We start from the raw sequence: 19247 nt of genomic DNA on the forward strand, positions 1-19247 counted from the left end.
CAAATTTGTGATCCTTGTGCTTTAGCTTCCTGAGTTGCTGGGATTACAGGTGTGTGCGACCATGACTGGCTCAGTATTTTATCTTTTTGTGACTGGTTTATTTTACTTAGTTAAGTCTTCAAGGTCCATCCAAGTTGTAATGTGTATCAAAATTTTCTTTCTTTTTAAGGTTGAACAATACTCCATTGTATGGATATACAGTCATGCATTGCCCCATTGATGGATTATATTGCCTAGTAACACCATAGCCACCTTAGTTTGTGTAAGTATATGCTATGATGTTTGCACAGGATAAAAATCACCCAATTATGCATTTCTCAAAACATATCCCCCACTGTTAAGTGAGAAATGACATTGCACTGCATTTTTCTTATCATTCATCTACTAATGGGTATTTACTTATGGGATGCTTAGTTTCAGTTATTGTCAATAATGCTTCTATGAGCCAGGTGGGGTGGTGCATGCCTGCAATCCCAGTGGTTCAGGAAGCTCAGACAGGAGGATCTCAAATTCAAAGTCAGCTTCAGCAATTTATCGAGGCCCTAAGCAACTCAGTGAGACCCTATCTCTAAATAAAAATATTTTAAAAGGGCTGGGGATGTGGCTCAGTGCTTAAGTGGCCCTGGGTTCAATTCCTGGTACAAAAAAAAAAAAAAAAGGCTGCTATGAGCATGGTTCATTACCCTTTGTAAATTCAGCTATTCAGGAGGCCAAAACAGTAGAATCACAAATTTGGGGCCAGCCTGGACAACTTAGTGAGACCCTATCTCAAAATAAAACATGAAAAGGGATAGGGATGTAGCTCAGAATGATCCTCAGTTCAATTCCCAGTATTAAAATTTTAGTAGTAGTAACAGTAGTAATAATGCTACAAACACAGTGAGATCCTGCTTTCTTCCTTTTGGTACATATTCAAAAGGGGATTTTCTGGGGATAGTTCTGCTGTCGATATTTTTGTGGAACATACTATCTTCCACAGTGGCAGTCCTAGCTTATATTCCCACCAACAACACACAGGAGATCCAATTTCTCCATATCCTTCCCTCACCAACACTTGTTAATTTCCTGTTTGTTTAATTTTTAATTGTAGAGGTTTTGCTTTGTTGTTTTTGCAGTGCTAGGAATCCAACCTAGGGCTTTCTGTATGCTAAGCAGTACTCTACCACTGAGCTACATCCCTAGGCCCTCACTGTAGTCTTGATTTCTATTTCCCTAATGATCAGTAATGTCCAGCATCTTTTTGTTTATTGGCAGTCTGTGCATCTTCTTTGAAGAAATACCTGTTCAATTCCTTTGCCCTTTTCTGAATCCATTTTTTAAATCGTTGAGTCTTATTTCTATATATACTCTAGATATTAACTCCTTATTAGATATATGATTTACAAATATTTTCTCCCATTCCTTTAAGTTGTTTATATTTTTTGATGTACAAACTTCAAAATTTTTAAATTAGTCCACTATATCAACACTTTTATTACCTCTCTGTCTGGAGTCATAGCTAAGAAAACACTGCCAAATCTAACATTATGAAGCCTTGCCCTAGGTTTTTTGTTTTCTCTTTTTTCCCCTTAGGTATTAAGGTTGAACCTATGAGTGCTCTATCACTGAGCTACATCCCCAGCCATTTTAATTTTTTTTTTTTTTAATTTTGTAATCATCTAAATTGCCAAGGCTGACCTGGAACTTGTAATTTTCCTGCCTCACTCTTTTGGGTCCCTGGGTGTCATGTTTTCTAGTAAGAGTTCTACAATTTAAAGTTTTAAATTTAGGTCTCTGATTCATTTTGAATTAATTTTTATATATGATGTTAGGTAAGAGTCCAACATCATTATTTTGTATGTAGACAGGCAGGTTTCCCAGCATGATTTATAGAAGAAAAGTTACCCTAGTTTGACCATATATGTGAAGGTTTATTCCTAGCCTCTCTATTCTATTCCACTGTTCTGTGGGTCAGTCTTTTCACTAGTATTATGTTTTTTGATTACCGTAGCTTTGCATTGTTTTGAACCCAGGAAATGTATTTCCTCCAGCTTTGCTCTTCTTTTTCAAGAATATTTGGGTTTTTCTTGGCCCCTGGAGATTCCATATGAATTTTAGGAATTTTCTATTTCTGTAAAATAACATCTAGAATTTTGATAGGGATTACATCATTTTGTAGATCACTTTGGGCAGTTTTGACTTTTTTTTTTAAAATAATAAGTATAGTGATGTCTTTTAAATGTCCCCATCTTGTTCCTTTTTAAAAAATATTAAGAGTTTAGTTGTAGATGGACACAATATCTTCATTTCATTTTTATGTGGTGCTGAGGATTAAAGCCAGTGCCCCACACATGCTAGGCAAACTACCACTGAGCCACTACCCCAGTCCTTGTTCCTTTTTTTTTTAAGATTTTGGTGGACCTTTATTCGTTTGTTTATATGTGGTGCTGAGAATCGAACTCAGTACCTCATATATGCTAGGCAAGTGCTCTACCACTGAGCCACAACTCCAGCATCCAGTTTTGACATCTTATTGAGTAGTGACATCAATATTATTAAGTATTTTGGAATTGGGGGTATAGTTCAGTGGTACAGCACTTGTCTAGCATGTAAGAGGCCCAGGGTTTGAGCTATAGCACTGAAAAATACTACAAAACCCAAACACACACACACACACACACACACACACACACACACACACACACACACACACACACACACAAAACCAAAACCCAACAACAAAAAAAAAACTAAGTCTTCCAACTTGTGAACATGAGGCACATTTCCATTTTATGTCTTCATTCATTTCTTCAGTGTTTTAGTTTTCATTATACAAATCTTAACAAAAGTGTTTTACATTCTTTTTTGACACTATTGTAAATGGAACTGTTTCCAAAATTTCCTTCTCAGATTGTTCGTTGTTGGTGTACAGAAATGCAACTGAACATTATGTACTCTGTATCTTGTTACTTTGACAAATTCCTTTATTTCTAACAGGTTTGGGGGCAATCTAAATTTAGTTTTCTACTATAACACCATATGGTAATTCTATTTTCAATTTGTGAACAGGCCATTTTACTTTCCAATTTAGATGCCTTTTATTTCCTTTTTTTGCCTGTACGCTATTTAGAATTCCCAGTACCATGTTGAAGTGACAGAAGTAGGCATCCTTATCCCTCATCTTAGAGCAAAAGCATTTAGTTTTTCACAACTGGGTAGCTTTTTCATAGATGGTTTTATTATGTTGAGGTAGTTTCCTTCTGTTTCCAATGTGCTGAATTTTTTTTTTTTTTTTTTAATCATGAAAATGGTGTTGAGGGGCTGGGGTTGTGGCTCACTAGCATTGAGAGGCCCTGGGTTCAATCCTCAGCACCACATAAAAATAAATAAAGGTATTGTGTCCAACTACAACTAAAAAATAAATATTAAAAAAAAAGAAAATGGTGTTGAATTGTGTCAAATAATATATTTTCTCCATCAGTTGAGGGGATTGTGTTTTTCCTTCCTTCATTCTGCTAATGTGGTGCCCACTGATTGATTTTTATGTTGTCGAGCCATCTTTGCTTTCCAAGAGTAAATGCAACTTGGTTCATGGTCTGTGATCTTTTTCATATGCTGTATTCAGTTTGTTGATACTGTGCTTAAGATTTCTAAACAATGCTCATAAGGGATTTTGGTCTGTAGTTTTTATTTTCTTATACTGTCTTTCACAGAATGAGTTAAAAAGTGCTCCTTTTTCAATTCTTTGAAAATGTTTGAGAAGGATGGTTCAAGTGTTTAGTAGAATTCACCAGTGGAGCCATCAGATCCAAGCTTTCCTTTGCCGGGAGATTTTTTAATACTGATTTAATCTTTTTAACCAATTATACAGCCATTCTATTTTCCATTTCTTTCTGATTTAGTCTGGTTAGGTTCTGTGTTTCCAGGAATTTGTTAATTTATCCAATTTGTTGGTGAACAAATATGAATAGTATTCTCACATAATTTTTCTAATTTCTGTAGAATTGATAGTAATGTCCTCACTTTCATTTTTTATTTTAGTCATTTAATCTTTCCCCTACCTTGGTCCATCTAGCTGAAGTTTTGTCAATTTTGTTAACTTTCTCAAAGAACTAACTTTTGATTTCACTGATTTTCTGTTGTTTTTTTATGTTTCATTTATTTCTGCTCTAATCTTTGTGGTCTTCATTTTCTATTCCTTTAGGTTGTAATGTCAGGTTTTTAATTTAGGATTTCCCTTCCTTTTAATGTCTTTTTTTTTTTGGGGGGGGGTACTGGGGATTGAACCCAGGGCCTTGTGCATGTGAGGCAAGCACTCTACCAACTGAGCTGTATCACCAGCCCTAATGTTTAAGTCTTTATAACTATAAATTCCATTCACCACATTCTGTAAGCTTTGTTTTTGTGTTCATTTGCCTATATATATTTTTCTAATTTCCCTTGTGATTTCTTCTTTGTTCCACCGGTTGTTTAAGGATATATTGGTTAATTCTGTGAACATTCTAGTTTTGTTACTTATTTCTACATTTGTACCATTGTGGTTGGAAAAGATACTTTGATATTTCTTTAAAAATTTACTGAAACTTAATTTGTTGTCTAACATATGATCTATCTTGGAAATGTCCTATGTAATACTTCAGAATATGTATGCTATTGTTGTTTAGTATTCTACATATACCTGTTAAGTCTAATTCGTTACTTCTGTTAAGTCCTCTTTCCTGTCTGGTTGTTCTATCCATTATTGAGAAAGGCTACTGAAGTCTTCAAACATTATTGCATAGAACTGTGTATTTCATATTTCTCCCTTCACTTCAGTCAGTGTATACATATAGACACATACACTTATTTATTTATTTAGTGGTCTGGGGAATCAAACCCAGGGACTCACACATGCTAGGACAAGTGTTCTACCTGATTTACCATTGCCTTGGTGTTTAGTTTATTCTGTAATTAAATATATAAATTTCTTTCTCATTTCTTTTTGGTTATCAGGGAATTTACATCTAACATCCAATAGTTAAGCTTTCTATTTTGAATATCAAACTGCTTAAATAACATACAAAAACTATTTTCCTTTGACAAACCATTCCTATCCTTTTGGTTTTCTTTTTTTTTAATGTTGTGAATGGACCTTTACTTTATTTATATGTGGTGCTGAGAATCAAACCCAGTGCCTTACACATGCTAGACAAGCACTCTACCACTAAGCATTACAACCCCAGCCCTCCCTTTTGAGTTTTGATGTCACAAAATCACATCCTTATATGTGTGCCTCTGAACATAAACTGATAATTCTTTAAAATGCATCATCTCTTAAATTACATAGAAAATAAAAATTTGGAGTCACATCTAAAGTTTCAATAATACTAATTTTTAGACTAATAACTGTTGTTTTAAAACAGTCCGAAACTGGGGTACAGTGGCCTACAATGTTTCCAGGATACCTGGGAGCTCACTGAGGTAGGAGGATCACAAGACCAGAATGACTTTACAGGATTTAAATAAAAAATAAAAAAAGGACTAGGGATGAAGTTCAATGGTAAAGCATTTGCCTAGCATGCGCATGGTCTTAGGTTCAATCCCCAGCATTGCAATATAAATAAATAAATAAACATTAGTCTTCAATCATGTAGAAAACAAGGAACTGGGCGTGGTGGAACATACCCATAATTCCAGCAATTTGTGTGGCTGAAGCAGGATGATTTTAAAGTTCAAGGCCAGCCTCAGCAAAGTAGCAAGGCCCTAAGCAATTTATCAAGAACTTGTCTCAAAAAGAAAAAATGAAAAAGGCTGGGGTTCAGTAAGTGCCCCTCGGTTCAATCCCCAGCACACACACCCCTACCTACCCCCGGCCCCACACAGAGTAATAAACAAACCATTGTTACAATAATACTAGCTTATATAACTGTTCACGTATTTATCTTTACTGGGACCTTTATTTCTCTACATGGCTTCAAATTATTGTATAGTCCTTTCAATTCCCCTGAGAAACTGCTTATAAGCTTATTGAGACTCCCTGTATGTGATGAGTCATTTTTCTGATGCTTGCAAGACTCTGACTTTGGCTTTTGAAAAGTTTATTTATGTGTCTTCATGAAGGTCTCAGAGTTTATCTGGAGTTCATTGAGCTCTTGAACTTTTTTTTGGATGACTTTCATAAAATTTGGGAAATTTTCTGCCATTATTTCTTCAAATATTTTCTGTCCCCTTCTCTCTCTCCTCCTTTTGGTACTCCCTGAAGGTGTCCCCTTGGGCTCTTGGTTTGTTTCGTGCTGCTTTTAACAGAACACCTGAGAAGGGGTAATTTATAATGAATAGGAATTTATTGGCTCATAGTTCCTGGGGTCAGTAGGACCAACATCAAGGTGCTAGCACACAACAAAAGTCTTTTTGCTGTTTTAAACCTACCAAAAGGAAAGAGGATGAAACAGAACAAGAAGGAATCAAACTCATTTTTTTTTAATTTTTTTTTTTAAGGGCAGCATGAAGGTGGAGCATTCACAAAATAATCATCTCTTAAAACTGTTAGAAAGGCAATTAAATGTCAACATGAGTTTTGGAGGAGACAAACATTCAAACCTTGGCAGACTCTGTACTTTTCTTCAGTCTTTTGAATCTCTGTTCCTCAGACCCAATTTCCATTGTCCTACCTTTCAGTTCACTTTTTCTTTCTTCTGTTTGTTCAAATATGCCTTTCAATCTCTTTAGTAAATTTCTGTACTTTTTAGGTTCAAAACCCTTTTTTTTTTTTTTTGGTTTTCTATCTCTTTGCTTATGTTTCCATGTCATTTGTACATCATTTTCCCTAATTTTCTGTATTTCCCTTTAGTTATTTCAGCATGTTTTAAGATATTTGTTTTAAAGTTGTTCTCTACTAGATCAGGTTTTTCTCAAGGGCAATTTCTGTTGATTTACTTTTTTCCTTTGAGTTCATCATAATTTCCTGTTTCTTTGTATACTTTTTAATCGGCTACTGAAAACTGAACACATAAATCTAATAATATGTAACTCTTGAAATCAGATTTTTTTTCCCTTCCCAGGTTTTGCTATAAATATTGTTATTGTTTTGGGGCTTCTGATTACTGTATGCTGTCTGTGTGGCAAGGATCAACCTGAAGTGTAAACAAAAGGTCTTTTTTGAGCCTGCACCTTTCCTTGGGCTTGTATAGTTAGTTTCTAATTTTCCCCATATATTCAGTTGCCTTTGACTATCATAGTCTGTAATGTCAGGCTCCCAGCCGGGTAAAGGAAAAAGGGAGGGGGAGAGGAAAGAGGGTGGTAAAGGGAATGGGCCTTTTAAATCTCCTGGAAATCATTTGGGTAGGGGGGAAGGGGCTTGCACCAACAATGGCCACCTAACTCTTTGTACCTCTGTGATCAGAAGCAGCCATCATATGATCACAGCACAGATTCTCCAATATTTTGAAGGACCCTTTTTGCCCATCCTTCCTCCTGCAAACTGTTGCTTGACTTCCCATGGGCTTGGTTGGCAGGGTGGAGGGGGTGGCTGCTACTGTGCTACAACTCGAAATTTACTACGTATTACCATCCAAGTCTTATTCTGGATGTTGCAAGCCTTCAATGAACTGCAGTTCCAAAAGAGTTATAGTGGACAAATTCTGCCAGTACAATTACTGTCTGGGTGGGAAGCAAAGTTCTTACCACCATCCTAGAATCTCCTCTTGGAGTCTGTTTTTTTTTTTTTAAATACTTTTTTAGTTGTAAATGAACACTCTTTCTCTCTCTCTTTCTTTCTTTAAAGTGGTGCTGAGGATCGAACCCAATGCCTCACCTGTACGAGGCAAGCATTCTACCACTGAGCCACAGCCACAGCCCCTGGAGTCTGTATTTCTAACAAATTAACACAAATAGTTCTCATGAGGTCATCTGTAGTCCACAATTACCTTTGTAGATGTCCTACCTTATTATTTAAACTAATAATGTCTAACCAATAGAAAAAAGCTATGGTTATCAACTACCTCATGGGTCCAGGAAAATACTGTCCTGTACATTCATCAAGAAAAGAAGTGAGGGGCTGGGATTATGGCTCAGCGGTGGAGCGCTGGCCTAGCATGGGCGGGGACCCGGGTTCAATCCTCAGCACCATATAAAAATGAGGGCATTGTGTTGTGTCCATCTACACCTAAAAAAAATAAAAGTTAAAAAAAAAGAAAGAAAAGAAGTGAAATGATGGATTTGTAAGTATTCAAACAGGTTATCTAAGTCCTCCTGAAAGAAAGCTGTGCATTTTAATTATTCAATAGATTTCCTGAGCACTTACTACTACACTCCAGGAGCTATGTTAGGTACTTAGATACATGGTGAAAGGCAAGTGGCTAGAATTTAACACACAAACAGTGAAAGGATGAATAATATAGGGATCAGAGAACCTTTCTCTACCTAGGATATGACTTTCACTCTTAGATAACAGAGGAGTTTTTATTCAGCAGTCTAACAAGGGCCCTCAAGTGGCCATGAGATAGTACTGCAATACTTAATTTCCAAAGCAAAGAATGGCACTGGAGTTTCAGTTCAACGGACAAAGTGTAAGAGAACCTTTACTGACTCCAGGAAGTTTTCTTCTTTAATTAGATTGTAAAAATTTGCTTTCTTTTCCTAAATTTTTCGGATCTTTTTTTTTTTTTTTGGTGGTGGTGCTGGGAATTGAATCCAGGGCCTTGTTCCTGCTAGGCAAGCACTCTACCAACTGAGCTATATCCACAGCCTTTTAAATACAATAAAATATAAATCAAATTAAGGACTGGCTTTAATTAAATCACTGAGGAGAAATTTTAAAGTATCTACTTCTCAGTTTACAAAATTTCAAGTATTAGACAAGTTACCAAATGTAGCATTGGTTTGAATTTCTAAGAAATGTATCTACTATTTTAAGGATAAGGATAAAGAATCACAGATACCAATGTAGCTTGTTTCTTGGCGCAAAGGTACAAGTTTTGAGTTCCTGGGTAAGATGCCCTGAAAAACAGTCTCTTTAGGGAGAGTGAGAATAAAGATGGTAGGTAGGAAAAGGATCAAGATTCAAGGTTCTATGCCTAATGAGTATCAAAAGAGAAAACTTTTATAACTCAAGTAGTTTCTAATCAAGTAAATATTTCAATATTCCCATGACTTTAAGCTCAAAGATTCAGGACTCTGTCTCAAAGACTCAGAGGCCAAAAGCTTGATACTTACCAACACACATTTTGACATCATTCACAGTGAAGTCTGGATCTGGCATCCTATGAAATAAACACTAGTAAGTATAAATGGAAAATACAACTTCTCTAGTCAATTTGAGATTTTTTAAAGTACTGAGAACGCCCCAATCAGAGTTCTTTAAACACATCAATCTTTAGGACATATTTAGGTATAAGTTTATCTAATGTCTTTAAAAAATTACTTATTATGGGATTGACCCCAGAGGAACTCTACCACTGAGCCCATCCCAGCAACAGGGTCTCACTAAATTGCTGAGGCTGGCCTTGAGCTTGCAGTCCTACTGCCTCAATCACTGGGATTACAGGCATGCATCACCATGCCTAACTTTATAAATGATTATGTATTTACATTCTTACACAGAAAAATATCCAAAAATGAGCAATGATTTTTTAAGAATGGTATACTTCAAGAGATTTAAATTTCTTTTCTTTTTAGCTCATCTATACTTTTTCATTTACCTATAACATGAATCATTTGTATAACAAAAACATGTACTTTTTTTAAATAAGTGAGAAATTATTTTCAATTACCTAATGTTCTGGGTTCTCAATACTGCCATTGCCTATAGCCCTGAGGAAAGGCCATTTCATAATCATATCCAGCCAGACCCAGAATACTTACTTTATTCCAAGTCCATCAGAATTTTTGAAAATCAGAGGGTCTCTCAAGCCACCCCGCTGGATATACTCTACGTTAAAATCTGTCATCGAAGAAAAAACATTATTAGAAAAACAAGTACAGTTAGAAAGATAAAAGGATCTAAGTAGTAAGGTATAGATCTATTATTTTGCGCATACAGTTGTACTCTGTTAATAAATAAACACTTGTTTCTAAGAAGCATCTCTTCAGAAGTAGGGAAAACACCCCGAGAAGCCAGGCTTGAGAAGTTTGCTAAATTTGTATCTCCACAGGAAGTTCAGAACTTAAGCAACAGAGTTGTCTCATAAATCCTAAGTAGGAATTATCATCACCCTCTCTCTTAGCCAAAAAATGATATGCATTTAACATTCTTGTCAGTTTGTTAAGAATCAAAGCTACATGACACATGTGGAATTCCTTGGCTTCAGTGATATGGTTATATACATAAAAGAAGTTTTATTGCACTACTTTTTAAAACTTCTTATTTTTTACTTGTGGATGGACACAATACCTTTCTTGTATTTGTTTTTTTTATTTTTATGTGGTACCAGGAATCAAACCCAGTGCCTCACGCCTGCTAGGCAAGCGCTCCACCGCTGAGCTACAATCCCGGCCCTATTGTACTATTTTTAATTAAATACAATCCAAGGGATGGGAGGAAGAAAAAGCCTTTAGAAATTCCAAAAATACTCCTATCCCAATAAAAGACTACTTCTAATATATCAGAGAACAACTCAAGAGTATAAAAATGGGACAGAGGATGCATACAAGGGGCACTATATAAAAGAAAGAAAATAAATACGTAGCATCAATAGGTAATATTTCAGTTTCAGGATGTTAAACTCAGATTCTATGCCTTCCTACATCAAGTTCTCAGATTCTATGCCTTCCTACATCAAGGGGTTACAGCTCTGAATCAAATTGATACTGACCTTTTCCCTCCATAAAAGTAACAAAATTGGCATTATATTTATTGGTGTGGAGTTTCTCTTCCAAGTCAAAAGTTCGTTTCCCTTCAATTTCATCATCTGAAATGCCATCATCTTCATAGCGTCGTCTCATGGTACCACGCTGGGAAAGAAGGGACATAAGGATAAAATCATGCACTTTTTTAGGCCCATCTACAAGCAGCCACAGTGTTTCCTACATGTACAGAGTGCGACTTTAAACTCAGTTGCTTATCAAGCATTGGTTTTCTCTGTCTTATAAATCTCTTCTCTCAACTCAAGATCAGCTGATGTTCTCAGAATACACAGAATATAACAAAGTTTTAATGAGCCACTGAGTTCCCTACCTGTGAATTTTACCTTTGCTAACTCTTTAAGCCTAGATATTTACATTCACAGTGAAAACAACCAAATAGGATCTCCTAAATATTTTATTTGTCTACCATGGCTTATCAAAGTGGAGATAAACGATCTTTATAGACATTCAAGTGAAGATACAAAATATAATTATTTTCATAGAGGAGAGGTATACCTAAGATTAACTATGTGAAACAACCTCAAGAATAGACTAAAACATCTGAATAGATCACAAACTCTTTTATCCGAGATAATCTAAACAACAGTGTGCTAAACAGCAGATGATTATTAGTATTAAAAGATAATACATCTTCAAGGAAAACACCTAAAAAGCTGCTCAATATCATTAATCATTACAGAGTTGCAAATCAAAACCGTAATGAGATACTACATACTTGCCAGGATAGCTACCACCAACATTTGGGCAATAACAAGTTTTGGTGTGTGGAGAAATTTACATCCATAGGCAGGCGCTGTGGCACACACCTGTAGTCCCAGCCACTTAGAAAGCTAAGGCAGGAGGATCTTAAGTTCAAAGCCAGCCTTAGCAACCTAGCAAAATCTTGTCTCAAAATAAAAAATAAAAAGGACCGGGGATATGGCCCAGTGGTTAAGCACCTCTGGGTTTAATCTCAAGTAGCAAAAAGAAAAAGGGGGCTACAATTATGCCTAGCATGTGTCAGGCTCTGGGTTCCATCCTCGAACCACATAAAAATAAATAAATAAAGATATTGTGTCCATATACAACTAAAAAAAAAATAATAATAATAATAATAAAAAGAAAAATGAGGGCTGAGGCTGGTTTTGAACACACAATCCTCCTGCCACAGCCTCCTGAACCACTTGGGATTACAGGTGTGCGCCACCGAATCCAGCCAGATAATTATTTTAAAGGTGTGAAATGGTGATCATCTTCCATAAATAAACAAATGAACGAATAAATAAATAATAAATTAATAAGAAATGAAAAAGTCTGAAAGGGCAGAATTAAGCCATAAAAATAAAAATTAAAGGAAAGTAAATTTGTTATGTGCCAGAAGACTACAAAATTCAATTTATCACTTTTAGGTAGAAACACTCCAAGGATATCTTTTCCATATTTGGTAAAAGCCTTCCTTGGTACTTTGGTTGCCATAAATCACAGTTCAAAGTCCAAAAGACTCAACTTTAGCTAACTTTCACTTACTCTAAAAATACCATCATTATTCAAAATATTTAGGTGCATTTCTATTAGAGGCATTCAATGATGTGTTTCTTACATGGAGTTGTTTGTTCATTTACTTAAAGACATCATCCAGTTCTTCCCTTGCCTTGTTTTCTATATATGACTGAAAAGAAGTTCCAGAGATGAGTTCCAAGTATCTCATAGAATAAGGGTACAATACAAAACTATAATAAGTGTAGTTTTGTTTTCAAAACAGTCACTTTTAGAAAGTACTCATTTGCACTTTTTAACAAGAAAATAATCCTGTCATATTTTCTTTTCTTTCTTTCTTTTTTTTTTAAAGAGAGAGTGAGAGAGAATTTTTAATATTTATTTTTCAGTTCTCGGCGGACACAACATCTTTGTTGGTATGTGGTGCTGAGGATCGAACCCGGGCCGCATGCATGCCAGGCGAGCGCGCTACCGCTTGAGCCACATCCCCAGCCCTCCTGTCATATTTTCAAACCTCACCCTTTCCTAGGCCTACCAAAAAAAAAAAAAAAAAAGGAACCATTGTGCTATTATCTCAAAAATTTTTAACACACTAGCACAAAGTTTCCCCATCCTATCTTTTCACATGTTTTTATTTTTCCCTACATACAAGATTTGCAATTTTAAGTACACAGAGTGTAAGGATATAAGGAAGCCTCCTGCTCCAGTCAAGCCATTCCTATTTCTTAAAGATAATAAAAAAATATGTCTAAATTTCTAATTTCTTTTTGACTGTTCCAACCAGGGAAATCAGTGACAATGTAAACACTGTGTCAGTTTTAACACTGTCAAGGATAAGGGGAAGTTTTTTCTTATCTCCCTAAATTAATGTAAATTTCTAAGATCTATCCCATTAAGTGCCTTAAAAAAAAACATAACCAATTCTTACAATAACACTGGAGATCAGTATGCCATAATAATCTCTGCTATAGGTGAAACTCCAAAGGCAAGGTCACTTGAATATTAAGTAAATTAGCCACCAATCTCCTCCCACATCACTAATAATTCCAACTGACTTACTGGTGTGCTCTGAGCTTCTATTCCAGGTGCTTGTCATACAGTGATTTTAGGCAGACTTAAGAGAAATTACTGGCTTCCCATAGTTGCTAACCCTAGCTGGACTGAGCATCTCAGTAGGTAACAGGCACAAACTGAATATGGAAATCTATTTCAACCAAATTTTCTTTCAAAAGTAATTTGAATTTTTCAGTGCTAACAGTAAGGTGTATTCCTGAAAATCAATAATCAATTTATTAGTATTATGGTTTGGATATGTGATGTCACATGGTCAGAGTAAAATGATTAGGTTATGAGAGTCTTAGTCTAATTGATGGCTTAATAATCCACTGGTATGGATTAACCTGGTGATAACTGATGGCAGGTAGGGTGTGGCTGGAGGAGGTGGGTCACTGAGGGCGTGCCCTTCGGGTATTTTGTCTCTGCCAAGTTCTGAGCTGTTTTTCTCTTCCACACCCTCTGCCATGATTTTTGCCTCATCTCAGGCACAGAGATATAAAGTGAACCATCTACAGACTAAGACTTTTGAAACTATGAGGGCCAAATAAACTTTTCCTCCTCTGCAATGGTTCTTGTCAGGTCTTTTGGTCACAGCAGTAAAAATGCCGACTAAAACACTTCGTTTAACATCACTAGTCATTAGGGAAATGAAAATCCAAAACAATAAAGATCCAGGTGTTGGGGGTGGTAGCTACACACCAGTTGTTTCAGTGATTTAGGAAGCAGAGGTTGAATTTGAGGTCAGCCCTCTACTCAGTGAGACCCTCAAGACCTCAATGAGACCTTGTCTCAAAATAAAAAAATAAGAAGGGCCTGAGAATGTATCTCAGTGGTAAAGTACCCCTGAGTTCCAACCCCAGTACCTTTAAAAAAAGAAAAGAAACCCCACAGTGAGTATCACTTCCAGCCCATCAGTCAAATATTAAGTGTTGGTGAGGATTAAAATAGCACTGTAGGGGCTGGGGATGTGGCTCAAGCGGTAGCGCGCTCGCCTGGCATACGTGCGGCCCGGGTTCGATCCTCAGCACCACATACCAACTAAGATGTTGTGTCTGCCGAGAACTAAAAAAATAAATATTAAAAATTCTCTCTCTCTCTCTCACTCTCTCTCCTCTCTCACTCTCTCTTTAAAAAAAAAAATAGCACTGTAGCCTTTTGGAAAACACAGCAGTTTCTCAAATGATTAAACATAAAATTACTTTATGATGTAGTAATTCTACTCCCAAGCATCTATACCCAAGAGAATGAAAACTGACTCACACAAAAACTTGTACATAGCAACTTTCCTCCCTGACCCTTTGTTTGAGACTGAAGCCCCAGGAATGCTCTACCACTTAACTATACCTCCAGCCCTTAACAGGGTTCTTGCTGCATTATCCAGGATGGTCTCAAACTTGTGCTTCTCCTTCCTCAGCCTCCCAAGTAGCTGGGATTATAGGCAAGTACCACCATACCTGGCCTTTTTTTTTTTTTTAAGACAGCATCTTACCACATAGCCCAGATTAGTTTCAAATTCACAAGCTAAAGGAATCCTCCCACATTAGCCTCTTGGGCTGGACTATAGGCCTATACTACCATTCTCGGCTCTTAGAGCAACATTAGAGATAGCAACATTATTCAGAGTAGCCATGAAGTAGAAACAACCCAAAGATCCACCAAATGAAGAATGGATAAATAAAGCACAGTATATCCATACAATGCAATATTGTTTAGCAATAAAAAGGAGTTCATTACTGATAAATGCTATTAACTGAAAAATATATCAAGTGAAAAAAAGTCAGTAACTAAAGACCACATTATAATTCTGTTCAGATGAAATCTACAAAACAAGCAAATCTATAGAGACATAAAGTACATTAGTGGTGGTCAGCAGCTGGGTGGACAGAAGATGGACAATAACTGCTAATGTGTTCTGGGTTTACCTGGATAACAAAAAGAGTTCTGAAATTAGATAGTGGTAACTGACGTTTGCACAACTTTATGAACATACTAAAAATACTGCTGAATTATAAATTTTAAAAGGGTGAGCCAGGCGCAATGGCACACACGTGTAATCCCAGCAACTTGGGAGGCTGAGACAGGAGAATGGCAAGTTCAAAGCCAATCTCAGCAAAAAGCAAGGTGCTAAGCAACTCAATGAGACCCTGTCTCTAAATATAAAATAGGCTGGGGATGTGGCTCATAGAGTCAAGTGTCCCTGAATTCAATCCACGGTATTCAAAAAAAGGGGGGGGGTAAATTTTTTGACATATAAAGTATATCAATAAAAAGTAATAATTATTGGATTGGGGCTGTGGCTCAGTGGTAGAGCACTTACCTACATGTATGAGGCACTGGGTTCAAACCTCAGTGCCACATAAATAAATAAAGGTACTATGTCCATCTACAACTAAAAAATGTATTTAAAAAAAATAAAATAATAATTAACAATATGTAAAAGAATAAAAGATAGCATAATGGATATGTTTGTGAAAAGCAGTATATTTTTATAATGAAAAAAGGTTTTATGTGGACCAATAAAAAAGCCACTGTTCAAGAATATTTTTTGAGAAACTACAATCTTTTTCTAAATGATTCCCATAGTCATTTTAGTTAATTTTCTGTGAAGGGGAACAGTGACTAAAACAAAACAGTATTTCATTAACTAGTATTATGCGCCAGGAATGCAAAAGCAATTTGTTAATTCTGAGAATTTCCATTACATCTAGTGATCTAATTCACCACACTAACACATTAAAGAAGTAATATATGGTCATCTAGATCTATGCAGCCCAATATGGTAGCTTCTAGTGATATGTGGCTATTAGATTTAAATTAAGATTAAATACATTTTTTATGCAGAATGTTGGGAAAACTGGATATCCAACAATGAAGTTGGAACACCTTACTTTATGTCACATGCAAAACAAAAACAAAACAAAACTCTCACAATGGATTGAGACACAAAAAACAAAATTGTATAATTCTTAGAGGGGGACTAGGATTGTGGCTCAGAGTGAGAGCTTTCACCTCGCATTTGTGAGGCACTGGGTTTGATCCTCAGCACCACATAAAAATAAAATATTGTATCCACCTATAACAAAAAATATATATATATTTTAAAAAAGAGGAAAATAGTAGAGAAAATTGACACTAAATTTGGTCAGATTTTTTCGGATATGACACCAAAAGCACAGGCAACAAAAGAAAAATCAAATAGATAAATTATATTTCAACAAAATTAAAAACTTTTGTGCAAAGGACACTCTCAAGAGATTAAAAACACAAACCACAGAATGGAAGAAATATTTTCAAATCATTTATCTACTAAAGGGTTAATATCCAGAATATTTAAAGAATTCTTACAAAAACAACAGAACAAACAAATCAAATTAAAAAATGGGCAACCGCAGGCTGAGGTTGTGGCTCAGTGGTGGAGTGCTTGCCTAGTATGTGTGAGACACTGGGTTTGAGTCTTAGCACCACATATAAATAAATAAAGGTCCATCAATAACTAATAAAAATTTTTTTTTAAAAAAAGTGGGCCACCCAAATATATGTTTCTCAAAAAAAACAACACAGGAGGTAGGGATATAGCTCAGTTGGTAGAGTGCTTGCCTTGCATGCACAAGGTTCTGGGTTCAATCCCCAGTACCACAAAAAAAAAAAAAAAAGGCCTATGCCAGAAGCTCAGTGATAGAGAAGGAAGGAGCTTGGTGGTAGATAGGCAGTAAGCTTTCTAAAGGCTTCCACATCTTCCTCCACAACACCCAACACCCTCCAAAATTAAACAAACTCCTATATACCTCAACTATCAACCAGGTGGAGCTGGACGCAGTGTATACACCTATAATCCCAACACTCTGGAATCTAAGGCAGGAGGATCAAAAGTTCAAAAGTTCAGCCTCAGCAATTGAGGCCCTAAGCAACTTAAGTGAGATGCTGTCTCAAAATAAAATGTAGATGTATCTCAGTGGTTAAGCACTCTGGGGTTCAATTCCTGATACCTCCCCTGACCCCGCCAAATCAACCAGATGTTAAAAGTCAGTTCTTTTGGAGAATTTAAGTGTTTCTATTCCCAAATAGGCCCAAAGGAGCCAGAGAAGTAGTAATATAAAATATGAAAAAGTCTGCTGGTCTTTTAATCAGAAAGGTGAACAATGATGCCAGGGCAAAGTAATGACAGCAGCTAATGTCTGAGTGCTTACCACAAACCCCATACTGGCTGGAGCTGGGGCTCAGTGGTAGAGCGCTTGCCTTGCACATGTGGTTCATTCCTCAGCACCATATAAAAATAAAGATATTGTGTTCATCTACAACTAAAAAAATTTTTTTAAAAAGGCACCATGCATGTATTATCACATTTAAATCCAACATCTACATGACATATTATCCTCTCTACTTTACAAACAAGGAAAATGAAGGACAGAAGTAGTAACTACCCAACTTACAAAATAACTGGTGTTAGGGCTGGGGATGTGGCTCAAGCGGTAGCGTGCTCGCCTGGCATGCGTGCGGCCTGGGTTCGATCCTCAGTACCACATACCAACAAAGATGTTGTGTCCGCCGAGAACTAAAAAATAAATATTAAAAATTCTCTCTCTCTCTCTCTCTCCCCTCTCTCACTCTCTCTTTAAAAAAAAAAAAAAAAAACAAAATAACTGGTGTGGCTTAGGAACTAGAGTGGCTGGGGTTAAAACCCAGGCACTTTGGATCTGGAGCTGACAGCCCTAACCACGCAGCTCTATATGCTCCTGAAATTGTGTGGGAAGAAAAACTTCAGCCAAATCAGTAGCTTGAGGCAGCTGGAAGAAACTGTCAAAGGAGACTTCAGACAGCTGAAATGGTTCTGGCAGAGATAGAAGGTAAAGTGGTGGAATGAGTTTGCAACAAAAGAGACTGTCTTTTTTTTAATATTTATTTTTTAGTTGTAGTTGGGCACGAGACCTTTATTTCACTATTTTTATGTGGTACTGAGATTGAACCCATGGTCTGGCACGTGTGAAGCAAGTGCTCTACTGCTGAGCCACAACCCCAGCCCTAAAGAAGACTGTCTTTAAGAAAAGAAAATCATGCTTGGTAAATAGATAATTAGCAAAGCCTCTTCCTCAGAGTGGGAGGTTTCTTATATTTGCTAAGATACATTATATTTCTAGTTGTTTATGCCACTTTTATTTAATATTCTACCATTCCTGATTTCTAATTCTAGCTTTTATTTCACAAGTTATTATACTGATTATTCCCTATTCGGCTGAAATAAAAATATTACTCGTTAGGACAAGGTACCTTTCTATATCTCAAAAGTACTTTGCACTCAGTACATTTATTATATGTATACTATGAAAATCTGTTCTTATTCTCATGAAGATATCTATAGTCAGAGTGACACTTTATTATACATCTTCTTCAATGATGAAACTACCAATATTTTTTATTAAGATTAATTTCTTCATCTCCTATCTCTACAAAGAAATTTAAAATTCTAATTTTACCCCACTGCATGAAAGAAAAAGGTTTTTTTCTTGCTGGTAGATGATGCCAAGAAGCCAAGTAACAACTAGGTCTTTATGTCTCACCTGTGAGCTCCTGCTTTAAAAAAAAAAAAAAAAAAAGCTTAGGGCATTTTGTAAAACTGTGAAGTTGTATAGATTAAATATGAATATTTGCAACATATACCAAACCCTTACTTCATAGCTTTAATATACATTTATCTATTTAATATGCAGTATTTACTTTAAAGAAAGAAGCTAAGTTCTCACTCCAAATAAATGCATACTATTCAAATAAGCAATTAAATTTTAAAATGTGATTATTTTCAATTTCTTTGCAAGATCACACTTTGGGGCGGGTATGTGTTGATCACTGCCTATTTCCCTCTGTACTAGTCTTATTTATCTGAATACATTTATTCATAC

General features: G+C 36.1%; 1 protein-coding gene across 6 annotated transcripts in view; it reads right to left on the reverse strand.

Annotated features, from left to right (window-relative positions):
• Positions 1-19247, reverse strand: part of Kdm2a (lysine demethylase 2A) — a 109666-nt gene that overhangs the window by 43177 nt on the left and 47242 nt on the right. For 4 of the 6 annotated variants that reach the window (XM_005333358.4, XM_013362012.4, XM_040284037.2 and 1 more), the window contains 3 exons: positions 10770-10908; positions 9820-9898; positions 9172-9218 (listed from right to left, as the gene is read on the reverse strand). In XM_005333358.4, coding sequence (XP_005333415.1) covers positions 9172-9218; positions 9820-9898; positions 10770-10908 — 265 coding nt within the window. Of the gene's footprint in view, positions 1-9171; positions 9219-9819; positions 9899-10769; positions 10909-12400; positions 12444-17540; positions 17568-19247 lie in introns of those variants that run through there. The other 2 variants (XM_078045523.1, XM_013362013.4) reach the window with 2 other exon arrangements.

The sequence above is a fragment of the Ictidomys tridecemlineatus genome, chromosome 4, assembly GCF_052094955.1.
Source record: "Ictidomys tridecemlineatus isolate mIctTri1 chromosome 4, mIctTri1.hap1, whole genome shotgun sequence".
NCBI classification, from domain to species: Eukaryota; Metazoa; Chordata; class Mammalia; order Rodentia; family Sciuridae; genus Ictidomys; species Ictidomys tridecemlineatus.